General features: G+C 40.2%; 2 protein-coding genes across 12 annotated transcripts; one reads left to right on the top strand and one right to left on the bottom strand.

Moving 5' to 3' along the window:
• Positions 1 to 940: 940 nt before the first annotated feature.
• On the top strand, positions 941 to 18,872 carry brd8a (bromodomain containing 8a). Of its 11 annotated transcripts, none has more exons than XM_078266682.1 (20): positions 941 to 1,026; positions 1,832 to 1,928; positions 5,601 to 5,670; positions 5,801 to 5,850; positions 5,997 to 6,119; positions 6,228 to 6,308; positions 6,443 to 6,507; positions 7,330 to 7,541; positions 9,669 to 9,860; positions 11,102 to 11,192; positions 11,454 to 11,597; positions 11,823 to 11,983; positions 12,215 to 12,695; positions 12,815 to 12,858; positions 12,993 to 13,261; positions 13,414 to 13,506; positions 14,353 to 14,421; positions 14,637 to 14,919; positions 16,899 to 16,943; positions 17,212 to 18,872. In XM_078266682.1, the coding sequence occupies exons 1-20, from the start codon at positions 1,002 to 1,004 to the stop codon at positions 17,269 to 17,271; spliced, it is 2,655 nt and encodes an 884-aa protein (XP_078122808.1). In that variant the 5' UTR covers positions 941 to 1,001; the 3' UTR covers positions 17,272 to 18,872. The 11 variants fall into 11 exon arrangements, 10 of the variants coding, with proteins under 10 accessions (XP_078122808.1, XP_078122807.1, XP_078122814.1 ...); XM_078266681.1 differs by having other exon boundaries at positions 943 to 1,417; XM_078266684.1 differs by having other exon boundaries at positions 944 to 1,417; positions 7,399 to 7,541.
• A 394-nt stretch (positions 18,873 to 19,266) lies between these two features.
• On the bottom strand, positions 19,267 to 26,442 carry dnajc18 (DnaJ (Hsp40) homolog, subfamily C, member 18). Its single transcript, XM_078266691.1, has 8 exons — positions 25,739 to 26,442; positions 24,563 to 24,731; positions 24,100 to 24,245; positions 23,620 to 23,826; positions 23,251 to 23,363; positions 22,801 to 22,910; positions 22,511 to 22,683; positions 19,267 to 21,212 (listed from the first exon to the last, which is right to left on the bottom strand). The coding sequence occupies exons 1-8, from the start codon at positions 25,863 to 25,865 to the stop codon at positions 21,088 to 21,090; spliced, it is 1,170 nt and encodes a 389-aa protein (XP_078122817.1). The 5' UTR covers positions 25,866 to 26,442; the 3' UTR covers positions 19,267 to 21,087.
• Positions 26,443 to 26,708: the final 266 nt, after the last annotated feature.

Here is a 26,708-nt window from a genome sequence, read left to right as displayed (position 1 = left end):
GCAAAGCAGTTTTGTGTTTATATGTGCCAGCGGGTTTTATTCAGTTTGGGAAATCCCACAGTCTCTAAAGCTACAATTCAAATTGTCTGGCTGACTAAATAGGCAGGGACCCATCTGCTAGCGATAGGTGCCGAGACTGAGAGAGCTACATGGAGCTACATGGATAACTATGCACCAAACAAGCCACTTTGAAATGTTGCTGTTTTCACGAATAAAATAGTTGGGTGACCCTCCCCCCTAGACTAAAACAAATTGGATGACCCTCCCCTCAACAAAGAATGAAAAGACATGACCCTCCCCTATTTTCCTCTGGTGGTCCATTCCATAAATACCGAACTAGAAATATTAGCTTAATTTTGTTTTCTGTGCTCTGATTTGTTTTTTAATGTGGCTTGGAAAAGTCATGTCCCAATTAAAACAATTCATTTTGTTATTAAAGAGAAATAAATAAATGTTTTTTAACATATTATGATACAGTAAAATCATTGGGGGGGGGGGGATACATATAATGTGTATTGTATTTCACTTTATTTCTTTTTTGGCATTTTAAATCTTTCATCTAGCTATAGTCTACATGCAATTTGCTACAGTGCATTCACAATACCTGTACAGCAGTTTCATTTTTTCAATGTATGATTGCTAGATATGATTCATAACTTCATTGTATGACAATAAGTATTTAACGTTAACTGGTTAAGGGTTTTCAAGTGGCATCAAATATCTTCCCTACATTTAGGGTCAAAGGTAAAAAAAAATGGCTGTTAGTCTCACATTTGTACATGTATTATTATTATTATTATTGTTGTTGTTGTTGTTGTTGTTGTTGTTGTATTGATATTCTACAGCCACAAGAAAAATGGTATATTTGTGTAAAACTCAAAAACAAGCGATTTAGCTAGCTAGCTAAGTTATGAAAAGCACCACGGGGTGTAACGTTACCATCATTCACCTTCTGTGGTGGTGGGCGTGTACGAACAGTTCGCTTCTAGCTCCAAGCTACAATGACAAATAACATAAGTGACTATAGTAAGCTACATTTTTATCGTCTGGCTGTTTCTTGGTAGCACAGGCTCTGTCGAGGTTAACGCGAAATTAAACCGTTTTTGCGAGTGTTTAGCTACATAGAAAACCCTATAACGTTATAGCGTTTGAGCTAGCTAGTTAATCTTTAAGTTACCAATAAGCTAAGACACACGAGACAAGTGACTTTAACGGACAACGGTGATTCAGCTTGCTAGCTAGAAAGAGAAATCTTGAAAGCCTCAACACCCATAACCTAACATTCATTGATGTTAAGGTCCATAATTTGATGTATATCGTTTTCGGATCTCGCCAGTGTTATATTTATTGCTGCGTTTCGATCTACCAAGATGTATGGGATGTCGGGATGACAGGAAAATGGCAAACGGGGTTGGAAGTGAGTAACGTTAACGTTGATATAGCAAATGACATGACATGCTATCCGTTAGCGGTGAACGTGTCGTACTGTTGATGTTATCACTACTAACTTCCTGCACGGCAGCCTCCGCTCTCTGCAGGGGAGCCAGCAAGGATTAATGGTTGTCATTACGAGTTGACAGCTCTATTTACACTAATGGTGGGTCCACCAACAGTATAAACGACATGCTTTTGGTGCACTGATTTTATTACTTATGTGTCCATAGTGAACTGCCGGCCGGTATGGTGGGCAGCTTTAGGTAGCATAAACATGAAGCCGATCTTACGAGATGAATAGTTTCCTTACCAGGCCTGAGAACTGCAGCGGACAATCAGTTGAACATAAACTATATTGCATGTGTCATGTTTTGTTCATCTTCTTCCACATCTGCAGAACACAAGCTACTTGTCATTGGACCAATAGAGCCATGGTCAGTGAGGGAGAAGCTGTGTTTGGCCACATCTGTCATGAAGAGTGGAGACCAGAACTGGTACTGTACTACTGCTCTATTCATGCCACTTTAGTCTAAAACTGGTGTCAATGGTCTATTATACAGTCATACATAGACATTTCTAATTTGAACATGTATGAATATGTTAAAGTTTTCAGAGGTTACTTGCTTTATGGCACTGTATAAAGAGTTCCGATATTTTTAGTGCTGTCAAACGATTCAAATATTTAATCGCGATTAATCGCATTAATGTCATAGTTAACTCGCAATTAATTGCACATTTTTATCTATTCTAAATGTCCCTTGATTTCTTTTTGTCCCATTATTTTTTCTCATTTTAATGCTCTTATCAACATGGAAAAGTGGATCGGCTTGCTTTGTGCAAATGTTTTTTTTATTGAAAACAACATTGGCATACTGTAGTGTTCAATTTCACACTAACATTCTCACTTGAAGCAAATAATCTCTCACACAATGTAATGGCTTTGACGAGGGGGCGGAGAATTTGCACCATCTTGCTTGGCCATCAAGAGGTATTTCAGACTGGACGTGCTGCGATGATAGCTCAGTTCACAACGACAAAACACACAGATCAATTTGGTCTTGTCAATGGAACCATTTGGCAACTTTTTAAAAGTAAACTTTCCATTCAGAATGTTATTGGCATCCATTCCACTCAAAACGTAACGTTAGCCTACTACTCTTTGGCCGGCTCGCAAGCCCAAACAAGTGTGTGCGGCGTGCCTGTTGTTTTGTTTCCGGTCTAGCTAGATCCGGTGTGGTGTTGCAGTTTTTCTAACGTTACTAGTTGTTGCAACAGCATGTGAAAAAAACTACAAAGTTTGCTATGCCAAAAAAATTGACGCCATTAAAATGGGTTTGCGTTAACGCCGTTAATAACGCGTTTAACTGACAGCACTAGTTTTTTTACACATTCAATCTTTTACTTAAAGGTATAATATGCAGTATTTTACCAAAGAAAAATGTATCTAATACAAAAATAATCCCTCTCAATTATGAACCATTAGAGGGGTGTAGTGGTGTCTGTAGCTGCAGATCCTGCCCTCTGCCTGTATTTTCGCTTTTCTTTTTATTTTGCTGTGTGTGGGTCAGCAAAGACCCTTTGGGCTCCACGTGGGTGTGTAACAGCCAGCCAGCAACAGCGTGCAGGTTGTGCAGCCGTTCTCATTCCTAGGTACTGCTGCTTTGTCACGCACCTCAGCGTCTGATACCGACACATCCGTTTTTTTTTAAGATTATTCTTTGGGCTTTTAATCGATAGGACAGCTAGGTGAGAAAGGGGGTAAGACATTCAGGAAATCATCACAGGTTGGACTCGAACCCTGGACCTTTGCGTCGAGGCATAAGCCTCTCAGTATATGTGCGCCTGCTCTACCCACTGAGCCAACCCGGCCACACCGACACACAAGCACCAGCACCGGATCCCCCCAGGGCTGTGTTCTTTCCCCCCTGCTCTTCTCCCTGTACACCAACAGCTGCCCCTCCAGTCATCAGTCCGTCAAGCTTCTGAAGTTTGTGGACGACACCTCCCTCATCGGACTCATCTCTGATGGAGACGAGTCCGCCTACAGGTGGGAGGCTGACCACCTGGTGACCTGGTGCAATCAAAACAATCTAGAGCTCAACGCTCTAAAGACAGTGGAGATGGTTGTGGACTTCAGGAGGAACCCAGCCCCACCTGCCCCCATCACCCTCTGTGACTCCACAATTGACACTGTGGAGTCTTTCCGCTTCCTGGGAACTACCTTCTCCCAAGATCTCAAGTGGGAGCTGAACATCAGCTCCCTCGTCAAGAAAGCACAACAGAGGATGTACTTCCTGCGGCAGCTGAAGAAATTCAACCTGCCAAAGACAATTGAGTCCATCCTCACATCCTCCATCACCATCTGGTACGCTGCTAGCACAGCCAAGGACAAGGGCAGACTGCAGCGTGTCATTCGGTCAGCAGAGAAGGTGATTGGCTGCAATCTGCCGCCCTGCTCCAGGACCTGTATGTCACCAGGACTCTGAAGCGAGCTGGAAAGATTGTGGCTGATCCCTCCCACCCCGGACACAAACTCTTTGAGACACTCCCCTCTGGCAGGAGGCTGAGGTCCATCAGGACCAAAACCTCACGCCACATGAACAGCTTTTTCCCCTCCGCCACTAGCCTTATTAACAAGGCCCGGCAACCACCGTGACACTCCACCCCTGGCTCTTCATGCCACTGTTCTCTCTCTGCTGTAATGCTCTTTTTATTTTATTTCTATCTTTATTTTTTATTTAATACATACTGTGTACATATACTTATACTTATATTGTTAATACCTATACTTATATTGTTTAATATTCCATTTAGAGAATGTGTAACGTGCACCAACAACACCAAAACAAATTCCTTGTATGTGTTAAAAAACAATAAAACCCTTTCTGATTCTGATTCTGAAGTTTAACCAACACACACAGGATGGAACTCTGTGTATGTCTTGGGTTAACACTAACAACTATCGGACATATGTTTTAAATAGCCATATTGCCTAATAGCCTACATTTAAACAGCAATAAAACTCGGAACACACAAACACTATGATCCAATTTTCAACAAATGTATTTTACTAAAAGAAGTCAGCAGAATGAACTCGTCACTAACTTTGCAAACTAAGCATATAGGCTACTGTACAACAGTAAAAAAACAGTCAAAATAAATCCTTAATTCACAGAGTAAGTGAATGCTTGACTCAGCACTCAGTGAATCTCTCAATGTCTTAACAGAGGCAAAACCCAACTTTTGTATAAATTATAATTTATATGCAAGTTGTCTTTGCAACATATCTTATAGGTCACACAATATTAGGCTATTTAATATGCTATTATTAATGTATGTATTTGGCATTTTTCCCAATGGACATTTTAGTAGGGGTGTGACGAGACAAGATGACACACCATATTGGGTTCGTGGGAACAAGACAACACTTCAACACTATTTTAAAGAAAATGAAATATGAATGGTCTTTTATTCTATCGAAAGTCACAAAATGAAAAATGTGCACTGTGAAAGGTTTTGCCACAAACTCAAATAAGTGACTTCGCTCCTGTATAACTAAACTCTTCAGACCTAATAACTGCGGCCTGAGCTTCTAACTTCTAATTGAAGCTGTTAGTTTCCTCAAATTAAAAATGAAAACAGTAAAAATAATGAATGGCTTATGATGAATGATAATGAATCTCTCTGGCTTATTGAGGCAGGGAGGAGGGGCCAACTTTTAACACTGTGTACAAACAGTAAGCGATGTTTATTACATAATATGCCTTTAAGATTAGATTAGATATTGTCAATACGGGTGGCTGTTTTGTCAGCATTGTTGCCCCTATGTGTGCTTGAAAGGGTGGTTGCTGTGGCTTTCACAATCCAAAGACATGCAAATAAAAGAATGAACCATAGGTAGGCATGTGGTTGCCTGTAGTTGCATGCTTTCGTTGGTGGTGCCCAGTGCATGCTGGCTTTAATTTTGCATACATTTTGCATGAATTTACAACTAAAAGCCTTCCAATAGATAGTAATAACAAACAAATGGACACAGTAGACTATATAGGCTATATAGACTATTGGAGAAATAAATGTTTTAAAAATACAATGAACCCGAACAGAAATAGTAGCCTGCTTTGTGTTTTCATCTTTGATTGTCTTACAAAATGTCTTAATCTCAACAGGGTATCTGTCAGTCGAGCCATCAAGCCATTTGCAGAACCCGGGCGACCACCTGACTGGTTCTCTCAAAAGGTATGACAAAATCCAAACTCACTCTACCGCAGAACACAGTGACCAAATTCATGACCTCTGCCGTATGTTTGGCAAATGATATCTTGTCCTGTCCCAAAGTTGTTCTTGATTCTCCTTTGGCTCTTCAAAGCACTGTGCCTCCAAGTACTCTGAGCTCCTGGAAACAACAGAGGCCCCAAAGTGAGCGCATAAGTGACTTTTATCTCTAGCATGTTTTTGTAGACTTGCAAACAAAAATATATCACATAGCTTTATACTGTTTGACACACGCATGTCTTATACCAGAAAACAATGTCTTAAACTAATAATGCATTTATTACCTTAAGGCGGAAGCGTGGTGAGAAAAGTGAAGTGGTGGAGACAGTGGAGGACGTGATAGTACGCAGGCTGACAGCTGACAGGATTGATGAACTAAAAAGGTTGATCAAAGAAACACAGGAGAAGCACAGGTGCACACACATAACTTTTAACAGCATGAACACATCACCGTTGTTGTGAAAACAAAAAAAAACAAAGTAGTTGCATCATAAACTGCTGTTGATATGTTTCTGTTATAGGAAGCTGAAGAGAGAGGCTGAACTGATTCAAGCAGGACGTCTAGATTCCAAACTAGAAGAGTTATGGGAAGAAGTTCTGCAGTAAGAGGCATCAAACCTTCTATCTGTCCTGTTTATACAATGATACAGTACATCTTTTTTTCTGTTTGTAAAGCTTAGACATTAGAAACTATCTACTAACCCACACAATATATTATCTTAATATTATCTTTCAGGAAGGAGAAACTGGAGAAGGAAGAAACAGAGTTGAAAAGAAAAAACACAAATGCTTCTTATCAGGGTATCTTCTTCACATTAAGGGGTATTTTAGGGGGAAAACACCAATGCAAAATTATCTTTCAGTAATTGTTTTGATGCTCCATAAATTGTATGTTTACTTCTGAAACGTATGCTGACATTATCCCTTATTTAATCTTAGCTTAAAGTGTAACAGATTTTAGAGGTGGCGGATTGATTGATAACATTATATAGGTAAGCTGTTTTACTGTGTTACTGTAGAGTTGGGAAAGAAATGCACAGGAAAAACTTATGAGATATTTCTTATTCCGTTGGAACTGAACACTCACTTTGAGCTTATCCTCTTGTACATTAGTACCACCTAAATCAAATGGGTACATTTGATACAATGGCCATTTTGGAACAACTCAGATTTAACTGTTCAGGCTCAGCTCAACATTGCTAGTTTTGGCTCAGTCTTAGCTCTTAGACTTTATTTTGTCAGGTTCAGCACTTTGTCAGCCTCAACATTAGCATGTCAACATGCCCACAGTTAGCATGTTAATAACATGCTAAAGTTTAGGATATTAGCTTGTTAAATTAACATAACATGCTATGTTCAGCATGCTAACATATATGTAAACACAATAACTGTAACCTTTGTCATCAATAATCTTACAGTAGGCTGATGACAGTTTGGTAATATCAGTAATTTGACCTGTTGATAGGGCTAGAAAGTCTGGGGAACACCAAAGTCAGTAGGATCTATCCTCCGGGGACCACCAATTTTCGTACCAAATTTCATAGCAATGTGTTTAATAGTTGGACCAATAGACCAACTAAATGATAGTCATGGCTCATGGCACCTTTTTCTTGTGAAAAAAAGGCAAGTTGAACATCAGCTCTCGTGTGACTGATAAGAGAATCCTCTCTATGCTGCCCCTCCCTCTTCCAGCCAGACAGGTGGCAAGGAACACACCTAAGCGAGTGCCAAGCATCACCATGCATTCACCCTCAGACTGTATCTCCCCAAGCAAGGAGTTCTCACCAGGTGACCCACTCGAGTGCTTGACACTGGATCTTGCATCAACAAAAAATGTAAGTTACTGAAGGTTCAAAAGAATTTAAAGGTATATTAAAACAATGTATAGACTAATACAAAAATAATCCTTTTAAATCATGTGTGTGGCGACCCTGGCCTCTGCGTGTATTTTCTCTTTTCTTATTATTTTTCTGTGTGCGGGACATTTATGGGCGTCAGCAAAGAGCCTTTGGGCTCCACATGGGTGTGTTACCCCCAGCCAATAACATTGTGCAGGGTGTGCAGCCCATTGTCATTCCCAGGTACCACTGTTTTGTCACGCCCCTCGGCATCTCATACCAATGCACAAGTTTAACTGACACACACACACAGACCATCCTGCGGAGGTGTGGGTGTGATTATTTATGCTTTAGAGCGTAACCGCTGTGAGACAATCCGAAAATAACGTTTTATTCCTCGATTTACTTTGTTTGGCGCGCCCTCTCTGCCTTTACTCTCCAGCTTGCTTGACCACCGCTGCTCTCACGTTATTTTTCTGGCTTGTTAAGCCGGGGAGGAGGGGCCAACTTGAATGCTGTGTGTTTAAAAACAGTAAGCGATACCTCCTACATATTATACCTTTTAAGGTCTGCCCTACTTTTTAATAATCATACTTTTGCTTTTCACATTTGGCAAATGATAAAAGACATATATGTCTTTTTATATATATATATATATATAAAATATCCTGTTTATTAACTTTGAACTGTTAGAAATAACTTGCCAGCACTGCTGTAAGGTATATATATATATATATATATATATATATTAGGGCTGAAACGATTCCTCAAGTAACTAGAATAATGTGATTACTAAAAATCCTCAATGCTAAATTCTTTGCCTCGAGGCTTCGTTTAATTAATGTAACTAATGGTTTACCGCTCACTGTGTTTCCGCACAGATGATTATTACTAGCGCACAAAGGGCTGACGCTTCTGTGGACACAAGACTGACGGCACAGATTACAAATAAAGGAAGAGAGCGAAAATAGTGAGGGGCTAAGAGAAGATTTATCGGTGTTTTAAGCCCCCAGCGTCTCCTTCTAGGCAGCGCTGCCTAGAAGGCACTAGGATTAGGCAATGGTTAGGGTTAGGGTTAAGCTTAGGGTTAGGTGCCTTGAAGTCAACGGTCGCAGTGCTGCCTGGAAGGAGACGTTGGGGGCTTAAAACACCATCGAGCTAAGAGAAGAGACGGGCAAGAGAAAACGACAGAAAGTTTGGGATCATTTTAAGCTACAAAAAAACAAAAACTCTGTACGGTGTGTCTATTGTAAAGTCGAACTAGCTTACCACTAGTAGGGTGTCAATGCTACATCCTCTCAGTAGAAAACATCAGTCTACTCATCCATTCCACGGAACGAACCCTGTTTGCTACAGATCTTGAAATTTGGACAAATTCTTGTAAACTTAGCTGCTGCCGGAGACAAACCAGCCCCTCTCCACTGGAGCCCTGAATCCTCATGGCTACTTAATATGCACGTGAATGACGTCATCAGACCATGCCGGTGATGTCCGCATTCTTCATTCTTTCTCCTCACTCAGTATTACCATTCTGAAAATGTGTCCACCAGTATAGTTGAATAGCCCTGCTGTAAGCTTTGTACAGTCACATTTACCTGGGCTTAGTGAAAAGCTCTTTTGCATATCCAATGTAAAGACTGCAGGCATGAAGGGGCATGAAGGGGAATGGGGCAAGAAAGATTTACATTTGGGCCACCAAAAATGTACTTTGGCCAACAGAATAAGGGGCTTGGTGGCCCGTGCGGCCAGTGCTTACAAATATAAGCATCTATCCCTGTTATTGTATGCAATTTAGGCAAAACAAATGTTGCTTTTTCTAAAAAGGAAACCTCTCTCTTGTATATTTACTATTGCTGTTTACTATAAAACAAAAGTAATTTCTTACTCAGATTATTCGATTAATCAATGGAATAATCGGTAGAAGACTCGATTACTAAAATAATCGATAGCTGCAGCCATAATATATATGAAAATATTACTTTATTTATATTTCAGAAAGGGGTCTAATATTCTTGACCATTCCCAGTCTCTACAATAGAGACACTTAATCAGACTTGATCAATGAAGAAAACCTTTGATTGGTATGAAAAAAATATGACATCACGTTTCTCTCTCTGCTGCTAGGCTTCAGGATCAGCCAGATTAATGTCAATTGCTGAGTCTTCTGGACTTGGTAATGATGACATCAGCCACGGGTCACTTCTGGATGACCCCACCCAAAAGAAGCTTCTGGGCCAGAAAGCCACACCACCACCATCTCCGCTCCTGTCAGAGTTATTGAAGAAAGGCAGTATCTTGGCCACAAATTCCAGACTGGTATGTGGACGGGACTTACTGTATTATGCCAACAGTGCCAAGCTCTGTAATTAATGTTCAAGTCTGCAGGGCATCCCATCTTCATCTCATTATTTGTAGAGTTACTAGTGTTTAGGAAGTATTTAATCATTTTGTCTTTCTTTTTCTTGTGGTTTTGGTAGCTGTGGTTTGTTTTGCCAATTGCATTAAGCATTTAGTCATCTTTGCAAATGTATTGCATTGTAATGTGCTGGAGTTTTCGCCTTAGGACATCTCAGTGTCAGGATTTTCTCTCAGTATATTTGTAAAGTTGGATGGTGTGCATGCATGAACAACAACTTAATTCCACTCCCTTTTGAATGGGGTTTAGGTGTTGTCTTAGGCTGTGCTACACAAGATCATTAATAGTACTGTTTGAAACCATTGAAGTGTTCTGTATATGCCTGTTTTTTGTCCTGGGTATTACTCCTATCTATGGTCATATGCACTTTAAACACACCTATCCTTAACATGTTTTCTGTTTGTTTTTTTAAGAAATAAAAATGTATCATTTCACAGTTAACACAACACTAAATCTATTTTGCATTTGTTTTTATGCTAAAATTGCCATCATACCTCTGCATCATAGCTGAATAGTTCAATGGTTTGTTTTAATGCACAGGCATCTTTTCGCAAACTGCAGATGGCTGGCTTTTGTTTCCAGGTTACTGTCATGTACATTTTATTTACTTCCAAGCCTTTTGTCAGATGTCATCAGTGTTTTCCGTACGGCATCATTTCCCATTGCAGCTAAGGAAGTGTTATTCAGCTAGTCACAGTTACCTCCTGGAATTGTCCAGCTTGTTTCATGTCTTTTCCATTTCCATTTTTATGAAGCCTACTCTGCTAATGTGAAATCCCTACATGTCAGAATAAGTATATTCTTTACTAGATCTTTGCCTCCTCACATTCTTTTGGTAACGTTTCTGCTCTGACACGCAGTGCTGCCTGTATGGCCCTTTGTATAAACATACACGCAGGGATTCCAGTCAAATTGTAGAAATATCACAAAGAAAATTAATTTAGATTTGTAGTATTTATAAAATGATGTAGTGTACATATAAAATTCACTTTCACATAATGGATTACTATGTGACAAACAACAACATTTCTGATTTGACAATTTCTTTTTTAATGCAACATAAATAATAATGCTTGATTTGCACTTTATGCACAAGAAAACTGGAAAATGTTTGACATGCATGTATGCGTTTATATCCCAGATTGGGGAGGGTGACGTGACCACCGGTAATATGACAGCAGCAAATGACTTGCAGCTGGCTCCGCCTAGCCAACCTCTCTCTCAAGCAACAGGTACAGATAAAGTGTTTTTTTTTTTTCTTGTTCATAATTTTCTTGACACTGATCAAGAGAAATTCCATGTAGTAAAAAAGTAAAAGTTAGTAAAAAAATATTTGTTAGTTTTACTCCTTGCATCCTTAATGTATATATGCTTTCTATAGAAAAGTGCTCCTATTAGCTGTTTGCTCATACATTTGGCCAGCTCAAAGCCTTCGCTCCTTTGTCTGCACTCTGCACTTTGTGTGTTAATGTGTATGAATGCTTGCATGGCAGGTGCCCCGATGTTATCCCGTCTCCTGGAGGCAAGTCCCACCCAGTTTTCTGCTCCGTTAGGTTTCATGGTCAGTGCTGACTCAGCCTCCAGTGCTCCTCTCTCTGCTGCCACTCCTGTGCCTGTTGACTCTGCTGCAAGTACAGGTCTGTCCACTTTGACCCAAACCACTCCGCTATAAATCAACAGGCTAAACCTCGCATCCTCCGCATTTAATTTCACTTCAATTCAGTTTTCCCTTTTGTGGCCATCTAGAGGTATCTTTGTAAACAATTGTTCAGATTTATTGTGGTTACAAACTGCTACAGCTACTACTGCTAGTTTGTATCTTAGAAAACAAAAAAAGTTGAAAATCAGTCCTTTGTGTGCAGAGATGGATGTTATGGTGCCATCTTTGCCCCCTGGATGCCAACCTGTCTCTGCAGAGGATAAAGTGTCAGAGCTCAGTGAGGAGGATGTGTCTGGGTCCTACATGGGGGATGAGCTGGACCTGAAGACAGTGGGGGACATTATTGCCATCATTGAGGACAAGGTGAAAAGTACTATATATTTTTTACAGCACAGATCAATTGTGGACAAATTGTGAAAGAAATATCTGCTTGAGGTTTTAAACATTCTTTTAAAATATATGTTGGTCATTAATCTAGGCAGTTATGACATTAGTTTACTCACCAACATCACTGTTGAGATTTACAGGTCAGGACATGGCAAAATGAAACTCAATTATTCTGTAAGATCTAGAGTTATATCTCTTCCTCTACAGGCAGATGAGATTGTAGAGGCTTTGGATGCAGCTGCAGTTGAGGCTGCACTGTCACTGTGTGAGGAGAACGGCCATGCTTTGTCTGGTGCCTGGGAGGCTGGGCCTTTCCAGCCCCATGAGTCTCACCCCGCAGTGCCCACAGGGGACCCACAGTCCTTGTCTTTTCACAGTTGTCTGGAGGGGAAGACAGAATTGTTAGAAGTTCAGCGTGGGACTTCAGCTTCACTCTCCTCTGTTTGCAACAGTCAAGATAACGGTCTTGCAGCATTCCCAATGGGACTAAGGGACCTTCCTCCCACCTCCTCATTCTCACGCAGCTCAAAGAGTTTGGAGCACTGCCACACTGGAGCACCTCCACAACCTGAGGCCATGAGAGAGACTGGAGGGTTGGCACACCAGAGAAGCCAAATTTCAAGGGGTGTTACTATAAAATGTGAGAGTAAGAAGTGGACACAGCAAAGACCTGAAAAACCCCATGGAGGTATGCACACTTATGCATGAATACTAGTATTCACTTGCTTCATAACATGCAGTTTGCATGCAACTATGCATTTTGCATAACCATTTCCTTCTTATTATTCATCTTTACTATCTTGGCAGACTCAGTGTTAGAAGATAGCCCACTGACAGAAAGGCATCCCAAGGTATAGCACCCAACGAGGACAGAGCGAACATGATGCTTGTAATTGCTGTACTGAAATGCAGAAGTGCGTAGTTCCACAGTATTCCTGCACTGTAAGCTGTGTTTGAATTTCTGCATCTTTCTATGTCTTTGCAGAAGATGAAAGCGGAGGATGGAATAAGTGTCGGGGGAGGAGAGAATGCCTCAGGGACTAAAGTGTACACTGAGCTCAATGGGCCAGAAGTGTGTCGAGAAGAAGATGGTGATGGGGTGGAGGGATTCTTGTCAGAGCCAGACGGCGAGATGGAGCTAGAACCTGCGGCCAGCGAGAGTGAGGATGGATACAGCCTCCATACGGCCTCCTCGTCTCTACAGCTCCACACAACCGCAGACTCCATCCCCAGCAGCCCTGCCTCATCACAGTTGTGAGTGAAACACACACAGGCACACACTGCAAGGAAATTCTGTCACCCAGCAACATGTTTCACTGTGTGATGCTGCAGATCAGGTTCTGCTTCATAATACTTTCCTCATGACCTTTCTGTTTGTACTTTTTTGACATACCATTGTTGTGCAGTTCTGTGTGCAGTGAGGACCTGGAAGCTCTACAGGCTCACAAGATCTGGAAGAAAGCCATTATGCTGGTGTGGCGTGCAGCAGCCAATCACAGGTCAAGATATGACTTTTAAAGGGATCTTTTGAAGTGGGGTTGTATAAGGTACTTCATCAATAGTCAATCTACAGTAGATGGCGATTGGCATCGCCCAGTTTGCCGGGAGCTGTGAGTCCAGGCACGGAAGCAAAGCAATATACTGCTGTTAATGGGGGCAGCAGCAAAACACACTTTAGCCACGTAAAATAAGGCCTACCTAAAAAAACAATATCAGTTTAAGTGTACACTATATTTGAATATTTGTGCTGTCAGAGAGCCGTTTCCTTTGGCACTACATTTTTTCAACCGCAAGTACAACTGTGCCACACACTGTATAACGTCGCAGTTCACTGTTTGGGTCAGACTTTAAGCGGTTTATGGAGTAGGCAAATGCAAGAAAATAAAAAATGATGATTATGACAGCGATGACAAAATGCCGTTCACTGTGGACAAGACTTTATGAGCCAGAGTATACAGAAGACCTTTTACAGAGGGAGACTGAACAGGCGTAGGAATACGGATGTTCTATGGTTGAGAAAATTTAGTGCCAAAGGAAACAGCTGTCTGACGGCAAGGTAAAGCAGGGAAAATATGTTTTGCTGCAGCCCTTGTCCACAGAAGTACTGTATATTGCCTAGCTTCTGTGCCGGGACTCCTGTCTGCTTCTCCAAACTTGGGGCGTGCCAACCGGCATCTACCGTAGGTAATACACCGACTATGGAGAAGTATCTCATACAACCCCACTTAAAAATCCGAACTATTCTTTTAACAGTAACACTAGCTACTGATGCTCAGCCTCTGATGTGATATGCAATTATTTTTATCATTTCTGAAACAGTTGTAATTTATGTGAACCTGTTGTAGGTATGCAAATGTCTTCCTGCAGCCAGTAACAGATGAAATTGCACCTGGGTACCACAGTATTGTGCAGAGGTAAGCACAGAATATGTTTGCTGTGGTCATATTTTATGGCTATTTTCATTTCACTAATAGTTTTTATAGTGGCTACTGCTCGTGGTGATCATACATCACACAAATATAAACTTTTCAGACACTAAGAAAAACAACCTTGTTTTTGCTAGATGACATTGGATTATTGACATTATTGACATCACTCGAACCCCCTTCTTTGCTCTTTACTTCTACAGGCCCATGGACCTTGCCGCCATAAAAAAGAACATTGAGACTGGTGTGATTCGGACCACCGCTGAGTTCCAGAGGGACATCATGTTGATGTTTCAGAATGCGGTCATGTACAACAGTCTGGATCATGACGTGTACCACATGGCTCTGGAGATGCAGCGTGATGTCCTGGAGCAGATCCAGCAGTTTCTGGCTACCCAGCTTATCATGGAGACGTCAGAGTCTGGTATCAGCGCCAAGAGCCTGAGGGGCCGTGAGAGCACACGCAAACAGGACTCTACTGACAAGGTGCTTCACTAGAATTTTGACAAAAGCAGAGAGTACAGAAGAAGAGACAAGGGTGAGACAACAGGCTGACTTAAAGGTAGAAGAAAGTGATGCTAAAGTAGATCTGCCTGACATTTTCCAAAGCATGACATTAGTTTTTGGAATGCTATCCTTTCAGGTAGCCATTGGTTTCGTATGCTTTAAAAATCAACTTGCAGAGACTTGAAACATTCAAGTAATGAGTAATCCATCATAAGTGAAATTGTTTTGTCAGAAGTCAACTTTAGTTTTTTTTTTTTGCAACAATCCACCTGTCACAATTTGTTTGTTATTCATCTTATTGCTCTGATTTTACAGATATCAGTTAATGCAATACCTTTTTTACTCAACTCCAATCTTGGATAGCGGATTATCTTTAAATTCATTACTATATTACTATAAAAAGACAATACATTTTTCACTGTGGTGATAACTGTATATATCTCAAACAAGTTTTAAACCAACGGTTGACTGGAAAGCAAGACATTTATTTTAAGACATAACATTTATGCTTTGGAAAATGGTAAGCAATCATGTAATAATGCAAAAAGAACATTACTGACAACTATTTACCAAAGCATACAGTAAGTTTTTACATTGATATTCTACCTTCAAGAAAGCTATTGTTTTCCATTAATTTCACAACGGTATTAAAAAGAACTGGCATTAGTGAGATTGATTGATTAGACTACATTTGTACTAGAACCTGATTACAGTAACAAATGAGCATTTTCAAAACACCTACATAAGAGCTACATTAACTTTGACAAAACAACCTTACTTTTATTTTTACATATTCTATAATTCACCCTGTGATTTGTTCCTTCATTACTTAAAGTGCCCATATTAAGAAAAAAACACTTTTTCTGGGATTTGGGGTGTTCTTTTGTGTCTCTGGTGCTTCCACACGCATACAAACTTTGAAAAAAAACCATCCATGCTGTTTTGAGTGAGATACGGTTTCTGAATGTGTCCTGCCTTCAGTCCCCGGGTGAGCTGTTCAAAATCGGCACGGCTTGTGACGTCACTGGCTACCTCATTCTCAATAGCAAAGCACTGCTACAACACACACAAGTTCACCATAATCTACAAAAGAACTACTTACATGTGCGCCCTCATTTAGAAGTCTCCCAGCTAATCTTGCCTTGTAACTGACCGAAGTTGGAGAAACAGCCTTTCTTTTACCATCTATGGAGCTAGCTAGCTGACATGATCTACATCTGAGCTACTGCGCATGTGCGAGTGCAATCAAAGATAGTACAGAAGAAGAAGAAGAAAAGAGGTCTCACTCTGTAGCTAAAACAGAGACCAGCTGAAAAGAGGATCTGCAGCAGTGAGAGAGAGCTGTGCAGTACAACAAAAATATGGTGTTTTTTGAAAATTAAACCATGTAAACTTATTCTGGTACAACCTTAAAATACAATTATGAACCTGAAAATGAGCATAATATGGCCACTTTAAGCACCTAGTTGGCTGGTGATGAAGCAACACCAGCCAAACTAAATGTTTTGATGACAAATGATCCAAGTTTCAATTGTTGAATGTTGATGTTTCATACCGTACTGATGTTAATTGAAACCAGTAGTTGACTGGAAGGTAGGAGATGATTGTAAAACGTCATGCTATGCTTTGAAAAAAGGTTGACATGAATATGTTTGTAGTGTATGTTGTATGTAGTTATTGAGCTAAACATGCCGACATGTTCCTTAAAAAATATCTGACGTGAATAAGTAGTGTAATTGCAGTGCAGTGAGGAAATAATTAGTAAATGGATAGAATGGCCATGTGGCAAATACCACTTTATGTATGTGTTGCAACAGTAGTTCTCTCAAAGCTTATTTCAACCTTTCCTTCTGCTGAATATATTCTCTGTTCTCATTCTTGGCATTATGTTGCTTCTTCTTGAGTCTTAAATGCACTTTTGTGTCGCAGCTCTGATATGCTTTGCTTTCCTCCTACAGGACATTGTCTCCATGTCCTCTCCTGCCTTCCTTCTTTCTCTTTTTGTAAGTACCCGTCCTACAGCCTTTCCAACTCCCCCTTTCTTTCTTTTCTTTTTTTCCAGAAGCAGACAGAATATAAACTACAGTTGTTGTATATATCAAAACAAAGGGTAACTCATTCATATAGAGCTAAATATGATAATTGGCTTAGGTGCGTGAATTTAACATCTTGAAGCACAACTTGTTTGTGAAGCGCTGGTGTTGCTTCAGTTCACATACTTTGAGTGAAGATGTGGTCTAATAGGTTGCTTCTTCCTCTCTTTGACTGCAGGATGGAGGCACCAGAGGGCGCCGTTGTGCCATAGAAGCTGACCTCAAGATGAAGAAATGAACAAACAGTATGTGGAACAGTATCCAAACGTGTCGCTGGGTTGAAGTGAAAGGTGTGAAGACACAAGACTGAATTTATTCTGTCAGTTGCACCATTTCTCACTCTGCATAAAATGCAGTATAACCTTATTTGCACTCTAAATTAAATAGGTAGACTGTGATATGGAGAAGCCTATTTCCTCTGAGACAGCCATACAGACATGGATTACAAACTGTATAATCCCAGATTACAATGGTGCAGATCATTTAGGCTTAGCCTGCTCAGAATTACATCAGGTTATATAAATGAAGATAAAAGTTGCTCTGAAATTAAACCTGCATGATCTTCTGGTTGAACTTCAGATAAGTGTGGTTGATTTCGTGAAAACATACCATGTTGGTGATGATATGTTAAACCAGAGGCCAAAGAGTCTGATTAATTTAGAAGTTGTAAATGGTCATACTAATTTCAAACAGAAACATTTTAATTTTTTGTATGGGATCATTTGAGTTTTGTTTTTTAGTTTTCTAATTTAAAAAAAACGTTCAGATCATTTTTAAATATGGCTGTATTGTTTGTGCCTAATTGATTTTACCTAGGCTAGACTTCCTGTGAACCAGTACCGACATGCATATTCTTAGTCAATTTCAGTACTTTTGAGAAAACGTCATGTTATTAAACTGTTTGGTGGAAATGTTCAAACAATAAATCTTCATAGAACCACCAACCCACCATGTTCAGCTTGAATTTGCAAGTTTTCTACGATTCCAACACAAAACACACCACAGCAGTAACCATGACAGTTTGCTGGAATCTTGCTGCTGAAGAGCTGTCAAATCAAAAACGTTCATGGCTTGACTTTCCCATGGGAAAATAGCATTTCATATCCTTATTTTTCAAAATCTGTCTGCTTTGCCTAATTCATTAAATTGATGTTTAATGTAATGTGTGTCAGTGGTGAAAAGCATGCAGATCTTTTCAGGAATGAGTTTAAGCAGCAGTGGCAACATGGCATGAAGCTGTTAAGAATAATGCAAGCATTACAAGATAAATAATGTTAAACAGTGTTGTGTTTCCTAACCTCTGTAACTGTTGTTACATAGTGATGGCTACACACAGACAGGAAACACCGTCTTTTACAAAGCTCCCACTCCGGTGATAAGGAAGGATTTTGCATTTGGCTTTTGTTTAATCATGTTTATTGTTATGTCAATTGGCCTGATTAATAAAACATTCATATTTGTTTATTAAACCAGAGCTAACTTGTGTACAGGATACCACATTGTTGCTGTTGTCAACTACCACTTTGTCCTTGCACATTTCTGTTGAGCATGCAAATACATCGTGTTTATGTTTTCATTATGACTGTGTCCACTGACTTAAGTAAACAAAGTTTTTTTTTTTCTTAAATTTTTGTTATCTCTAACTGGCATCAACAGGAAAAATATAAATATATATTAGCTTGATAGCTCAAATGTACAGAAAAGGTAAGATACTACGTCACGTTGTACATGCAGTGTGTGAAGTAAGTCAAACCTACTCTTATGTTCGAGGAAGCAGCTGGACAGATCACATGAAGGTGACCGCGTGAATGTACAGAAACATTAAAGCCTTCGAGCACACTTTACTGTATGTGTGATGTTTTTCTAAAGGCACTAGTGAGTTGTTTCGACAGTGTAAATGTCTGGTTCAGCTTTTGTGTGATATTTTACATTATTTAATTACCTTTTTTGAAGATAAATAACCCAAATATTTATGAGTCTCACTGTCCGATTTTCTGACTTTACTCCACATCGCTGTGGAGATAGGTCTGGCAATGCAAGACTACTGCCTGATCAACTTGAAATAAAGACAATTTGATTCTTATGCCCTAAGTGGGATAATAATAATCACTAAATATGTTGCACATCACATATCTGTCACCTGCATTTACTTTCCTAATAATGTGACAAAACGAAGCGTTCAGTCAAACCAACATCAAATCATGAATGAACAAATCAGACAGGCCAAAACCTATTCTGGTTACATCTTTAATTTCCAGGTATATTTGGCTGAAAACTGAATTCCGCAGTGTTGCTCAAGTGTACTACCACACCAAAACCTGATTTTTGCGTGTCACAGTAAAAGTTTTACATGTTGGTGAGTTACAGTGTGGACTTCAATATTCTAATCAGTTATCATTTTTAGTGTGTCAGTAGTCATGAAGATGTGTCCGCTGAAAAATAAATATGCAACTAATAAAACACTCTCTCACTAGGGTGCATGCAACAGTAATGAAACACAGGATTAAATATTAATTTAAAAGTGCTTAAGATGAACCTGAATATTTCACAAGTATGATAACAGCTAAGGCAGTTTGGCAGTCTTAGTGCACAGGAACAAATGTTGATGTCTGTAGAGTTTGAATCATCTGTGGTTGGTATAAACAATTAAAAGTTAACTCCATAAAGTTAGCGTCCTACTCATGACTAGAACTGACAAAACAAAAGTCAAATTCTGGTTCCTAGCTGTGGGAGAAAGTTGTTTCAGGTCCACGGATATTTAATAGAATTTCTGAACACAATTTTAATTGTTAATTCTCTTTAAGATGAGATTTTCAAAACAAAATTTGTCTTCTTTATAAAACTGTATAAATTAAAAAGGTGCAGAATTTATAAAGTTTTTCTGAGAACATTTTTTCAAGCTTGTGCATGGTTTAGGAAAAGAAGCTATTGCATGCCATTTAAGCCCCTTGCAACCTTACAGATATTGCTCCCAATCGAGCTTCCCATATCTGCCAGGTACAGCAGAACACAGTGCAGGACTGTGACTGGGCTTTTTGATTGAACTGGACTCACTGCTGGTGACAAATCTGAGGAAAGCTCTACTGGAGCTCTGCTCTACTTTTATGTTAACACAATCAGAAAAACGTGGACACGGTTTGTAATAGATTTACTGTGCCTCCTATTGCTATAGTGCCAGGTGTCAAATTGCTTAATTAACCACAGTATAAATGTTGCAGTCCTTTCTAGTGTCTGATTTGTCTTTGTTTTTTTTAAGATCATTTTTGGGGATTTTTTTCAGGCCTTTATTTGTATAGGACAGCTTAGACATGAAAGGGGAGAGAGAAAGGGAATTACATGCAGCAAAGGGCAGGTCAGAGTCAAACCTGCAGCCGCTGCATCGAGGAGTAAACCTCTATATGTGGGCGCCCGCTCTACCAGGTGAGCTAACCAGGCGCCCGATTCGTCTTTGTTTTGATAATAAATAAAAGGCCCTCTGACATTTCAGTACAGAAGTTCTCAGATTTGTCAAAAGACTACAGTATGATTTAAGTCACTGTGTTTTATTACTTCCTACAGAAAAAAAACCCCCAATAACGAGCCAGGAATCTCAAGTAACATTCACTCTATTAACTATATAAATACACCTAAAATTTCAGCGAGGACACAAAAACATTCAAAAATAAATACAGGTAAACTACAAAACCTGAACAAACAAAATTGTATGTGTGAACATACTACTGCCTTCATAACCCCAAAGGGAGATCCTTTATGTCATGCCATTTCTATAAGAAAGTTTAAAGGCTCTGAGACATCGAACACACTGCCACAGTGAGTTTGCACTTGATGCTGCTACCACCACAGCCAGGGTTGGCAGCTAACATGCAACTCTATTTTCTACCATCAAAGAGGAGAGAAGGCACATTGTTTCCAGTGGCATAATCTCCCACTGACTGCGCTGTACCTTAAAAAAAAGATTTCTTTACAAAGTGGCCAGATTGGATAAATTAGACACTCCAATCAAATGCATTATTGTAAAGTCTGTAAAGAAACATGTTCTCCTCTCAAACAGTCCTCATTTGCCTCTCTGACGCCCCACCAGTCGATGCAGTTTCTCACAGTTGTCCAGCCTCATTGACTCTGCCTTCTGCTTTAACCGTTCATCTCGGTACAGTTGTCCAAGGTTTGCCAAGTCAGATTCTGAAAAGACAGGATGACAAAAGTAAGATGCATTACAATGTTATATACTGTATATAGTATATTATACTTAAAGGAATATGATTATAATGATTATTTTTATTTGGACCACAGCATGTGACGAATCAGGTGGTAAAATTAAGCTTCATGCAGCTCCGCATCAACTCCAAACTCAGGTCAATTCTCTGTACTGACCTGGAGAAAGTCCATCCATCCATCATCTTCATATCCTCCCGCCTGTATTATTATTGCAACTCGTTATTTTGGTATCACCCAGTCTTGTTTATTCTGTCTCCAAATAGTTCCAAATGCAGCAGCAAGAGTTTTGACAAGGTCAAATGAGAGGGAGCATATTTCTCCCATTCTTGTCTCCCTACACTGGCTGCCTGTTAGCTACAGAATTGTTTTTAAAATCCTAATGTTTGTTTTGAAGGAGTTAAATGGTTTCGCCCCCCCCCCTTACGTTACAGAACTCAAGTCCCCATAACTCACTGTCAGAGATCTGAGATCGTCTGACCAAAGACTGCTGTCTGTCCCGAGATCCAGGACTAACTGTTATGGGGATAGGGCTTTCTCTATCGCTGCCACAAAACTGTGGAAATCTTTCCCCCCGTATTGAGAACTTCCAAGAGCCATCTTAAAAACACACCTCTACTCATTAGCTTCAAACTGTGCCTAACAAGCTCAGGTAATTCTCCTAAAAGGTCTGTGTTGTGTTACTATAGCTTCTGTGTTACCTGTGCCTTCACTGTTATTATTATCATCGTTAACTCCTTATCATCACTCTGTTTTACTTCTCTTCTATTGTGTTTGTTTCCTTCTTTTTGTTTTTCAGTGTGTTCTGTAAAGCACTTTGGATCAACTGTGTTGTGTGTAAAGTGCTATATAAATAAAGTTGATTTGATTTGAAGAGTGCAACATGTTAGGGGAATACACTTTTTAGCTTTCTGGCAGAGAGTTAGATGAAACGATCAATGCCACCCTCATGTCTCTACGGTACATATGAAGCTACAGCCACCAGCCGGTTAGCTTAGCTTAGCATAAAGACTGGAAACAGCTGTAGCCTTATATTTAATGTAGTATCAATCTTATCATCCAACTCTCAAATTTTCCAAAATGTTGCACTTATCCTTTAACAGTGACCAACTGAATGCAATGTGAATTTGAGGGTCTAGACAGAAAACAATGTAAAATACTTCATATGAATGAAGATTTTAGAGAGTTATCTAAGTCAGGGATACCTCTGCACCGTAACTAAAACAGACTCCCCTCCTTCTAAGCCGAATGAGCTGCTCCCTTACTTTGCTGTTTCTCTTTCCAGCAGCTGCTCTGCAGGTGTTCGATATAGTCGCTCTCAATTGTTTTCTCTAGTTCATCCAGTGCACCTCCACGGTACTCCTTCTCAAAACTTTTATCCACATAGTATGGTACACCCATGTGCTGCGTTTCCCTGGACACCACCAGCCCCATGGCCCTGAAACCCAAACACATGATTAATATGTATTCAGTGAAACTATGGCATCAACCATGGTGGAACCCAGGGATTGGCCAAAATGTCACTGTAGGAAGGTTAATGGCACGGCAGACTCACGGCTTATAGAAGAGACTGTAGGGCGGGTTAGTGGCCATCATCTGAGTAAACACTGATATGAGGATTAGCACCAGCACAGGGAGAAGCTGCAGGAACGCTGTGAAGGTGTTCTGTGGGAAGATAAAATCAGCACAGATTACAAAGCATATAATACTGTATGTAGGCTGCACCGATTAATGCCAGCAAACTACTTCTGTGTCTTAGAAGCAAACCACGAAGCAATGAAGGCACTTCAGTTATGAGGAAAGTAAATGAATGACATCAAAATCAATCATTATGAGAAACTGAGGACGAAGGGCTGCAGCCATGTTAAAAATGCATCTCCAAAGAGTGTCATTTCTCCAGTGCATGTTAATGATTCGAATGATACCATATCACTACAAGAAGACCACAACATAAGACTGTGGTTGTTTAACAGGGATTTGTCTTCATGTTTTGTGAGTCACTGACCTGAGTCTGGTTGTCCTCCACCACCTCCTCGCGCCTCTCATAAGCACGTCGACGACGAGGCTGATAGAACTGAGAGTAGGAGGCTCCCTGGTTGGTGTACACATGGATATTTCCTGTAGAGAGAGACACAATTTTAGAGAATTTAAGACAAAATTAAAAAAGCTGTAACATGTCTATATCATCACCAATGACTCACTGGACTTTCATTTGATTTTTCCATGAAATTAATTCTAACATGCCAGCTGTTTGAAACCACCTGGCAGTGGTTTTGGTTTTCTTCTTTTAACATACTGTCTATGGAGCTCATGCAATGTGGTTTTTGTTGACCGAACACTTCATCCAACCAAACATTCAAACACAACCGCTCACCGGTTGGAAACCTTCCTCCAAAGAAAATGTTGAAGAGTTCCTCAGGGGAAATGTCAGCCTCGAAGTCTCTGTTAAAGCTTCTGTAGTATCCATGGCGACTGTGGCTGGATGGTTGGGGTGCGTTCGAAGCTGCAGATTGATCACCGTATTGATCATACTGCTGCCTCTTCTCTGGATTGCTCAGTACTGCATATGCATTGCCTATTGCTGTTGGGAGAGGAGGTAAACATTTGGTTGCGACATCATTTAAGATCAAACTAAAATATAATATGCTGGGACGCATCCTTTAAAATTAAATAAAATTGGGGGCGGCTATAACTCAGTCCATGGAGGCTTGGTTTGAGAACCAGAGGGTGGTTCTGGAGCTATAAGGAGCATCCTTGTATCATGTTACAATAACAATGGACAATAAAAATATATTGTCACCATTCTCACTGGGGAAAAGTGGGTTTTTCCTTTCACCTCTGTTAAAACTTGTACCTTTGAAAGCATCTGTGGCTCCTGGAGCAAAGTTCTTGTCAGGATGAAACTTGAGGGCCAACTTCCTGTACGCCTTCTTCAAATCTTCATCGCTGGCATCTTTGGAAACACCGAGAATTTCATAGAAGTCCTTGCAATTCTTTATCCTGCAATATAAAAAGCATAATGGATGTCAACACAAGCCTGAACTCTATCTCAAACTCATGAGAGGTTAAGTATGTATACTCTTCCACAACAGTTAGCTACATGTACATTTACAGGGAGCTCCATCCAAGAGTCAATGTTATGTCTACATGCAAATATACAAGCAAACGTTGATTTTAACCAGTGTTTGACCTAAATACAGGTTATTCAGAGCATTTAACACAGCCAAAGTTATAGAGTAAGGTACAATTGCTGTGGTCAGTCTGTCGCTGCGTAACAATGTGAAAAACAAATGTAAAAGAGTCGAGTCACTGTGCACCTGAGAACCCCCTGGCGTTGATCCTCGGTGTAGCTCTTCTTGTCATCACCACTCGCATTACTTGTTTCATTGTTTCTAATGTCTTCGTCTCTCCAGCCTGTTGGAGGTGGCACGTTGTTTGCTTGTGGAGCAGTGGTGCCTCCATTCCTTACTATGGCATCTATCAGCACTACGAACAAGAACACAGTGTCTGAGGTCAACTGACAATTCAGATATAAATGGGGAAAGATTATCGAGAAAGCTTAAACACGACAAGTATTGGTTTCAGTGAAAATTACAATAGAAATGATGGTTACCGGCCAACAAAAATCTATACTGCCGGCCATGATGAATACAGATGGGTTAAATAGGTAAAAAGGGAAAACAAACTAAGAATTTTAGTAAGGTGTGTGACCACCACTAAAGCCTCCAGAACAGCTGCTAGATGTCCCTTGACATAGATGGATGAATGAACACCTTTTGGTGTTTTGATGCTGCTGGTGGAGGGCGCTGTCAAACATATATTGCTCTCAAAATGTTTCTAGTGTTAAGATCACGTGAATTTGAAGGCCAAAGTATTTGAGTCACATCATTTTCATACTCAAACCATTCAACGATTCCTTTTGCTGTGTGTATAAGCAGTTCATCATGTTTCTCCACTGGTTTATTCAGACTTTTCCTTTCATTTATCACCCCTTTTTACACGAGCTGCAGAGTGATACTGACTGTGCACCAAAAGTTTTTCACTACTTGCACTACATGTGAAAACTGCTGTAAAATGGACCCTGTCGGATTTAACTGCCCCGTGCACGTTGTGCCCAAAGAGCTCTATGACAACTTCATTATTCCCTGATGATGCCATTACTGCAAAAGCTATTAGGCAACTGGAGACACAGTCAGATTTTAAAACAGCACTGCGCCTCACACAATCATAGCGCTGTCTGTGAACTGCAAAGGGGGAGGGAGCCCTTAACAGCCCTACATTTCAGCATGCAGCCTACACAGACATTAAGTATTAAAGCCAGATAGCTAGATGTTTTTTCTGCTTCTAAAAATAGCAATTTAGTGCACCCATCCTGAAATCTGTTAATACATTTCCTACAGTTAATACAGTTGGGTAAAATAGCTAACATTAGTTGAGCAACGTTAGCTAGCTAGTCAGACTGCAATTGCAGAATGTGCGTCGGCTAATTTTACCTCTGGCCCGGGTGCTGGGATAAATATTCTGGGCTTCATATAGCAGCTGCAGCGCCCGATCTTTCCTTCCTGACCGTAAACACAGCTTCGCCTTCTCTATCAGCCGGTCTGCTTCTTCTTTCTCCATTTCAACGTTGCGGATGTTGTTTTGCTGATCCAATCGCTTTCTGTAGAGGTCTGTGCCTTTGCAATGTGCGTCAATATCATATGGCAAAGCGAGCCGCTGCAGCTAACGTTAGATAGCCGATTAGCTTTGGTTTCAGACAGCTGCGTAATGTTAGCTAGGTGCAAGCCTGTAGCCACCCAAAGTCCTTCGCACTATCCGATAAACAGACGATGGCGGTTGTTGTCATGCTGCAAACAGGCCTGCAGCTGGGCCATTTTTTTAAGCTGAAGGCCTAAAGATGGACTGTTTTTGCTGTCTGTTTGTTTTAGCGGTGTTTAACGGGCCACCCTGTTAATAAACTGGACCCCCTGAGCTGTGATGGACAAGATGAGGCAATACGTCATATCCTGTGGAGTGAGCTCTGCAATCTGTAGAAAATCGCCCTGATCTTGAGTCAAAATATTATTTACTTGGTTATCTTTATGTTCGCAACTTGTGCAATTAGTGTTGTCCATCCCATTGCTTTCCCTGTCAATTAACTAACTGTACTTAAAAAAACAACAACAGACGGTTGAGTAACATCAGCAGGTGTAGCATGATGCTGCTGCAGCACTTCATTTAAAGACGTACATCCGAAACCTACTTGTGGTGCATTCAAGTGCCCGTGAAGGAGGAAAATAGAGCTACGATTTTTTTTTTTTTGGTGAATGCTTTTTTAGGTGTTATCCATCAAGTGGTACATTGCTGCCTTTGCCTGCACTGGCAGAATAAGAAGTTCAGCAGGTATGTATTGGATATTTTTACTTAACGAACCAATCAACCGTCCAAAATGCATTTAGCCTAGCTAATATCGATTATGGTAAC

Source organism: Sander vitreus, chromosome 13, assembly GCF_031162955.1.
Source record: "Sander vitreus isolate 19-12246 chromosome 13, sanVit1, whole genome shotgun sequence".
In the NCBI taxonomy this organism is placed as follows: domain Eukaryota; kingdom Metazoa; phylum Chordata; class Actinopteri; order Perciformes; family Percidae; genus Sander; species Sander vitreus.
Note: the sequence above shows the minus strand (reverse complement) of the source record. Positions and strands in the feature narration are given on the sequence as shown.

Bases quoted from the DNA above. Each gene is read 5' to 3' on its own strand.
- brd8a (XM_078266681.1), top strand. From the start codon at position 1,375: ATGGGATGTCGGGATGACAGGAAAATGGCAAACGGGGTTGGAA. The intron at 6,309-6,442 runs GTAAGAGGCATC...ATTATCTTTCAG, and splicing joins TTATGGGAAGAAGTTCTGCA to GAAGGAGAAACTGGAGAAGG. The intron at 11,598-11,822 runs GTCTGTCCACTT...CTTTGTGTGCAG, and splicing joins TGACTCTGCTGCAAGTACAG to AGATGGATGTTATGGTGCCA.
- dnajc18 (XM_078266691.1), bottom strand. From the start codon at position 25,865: ATGGAGAAAGAAGAAGCAGACCGGCTGATAGAGAAGGCGAAGCTGTGT. The intron at 24,246-24,562 runs GTGCACAGTGAC...TTTATATTGCAG, and splicing joins CAACGCCAGGGGGTTCTCAG to GATAAAGAATTGCAAGGACT. The intron at 22,911-23,250 runs GTCAGTGACTCA...ATCTTCCCACAG, and splicing joins TGGAGGACAACCAGACTCAG to AACACCTTCACAGCGTTCCT.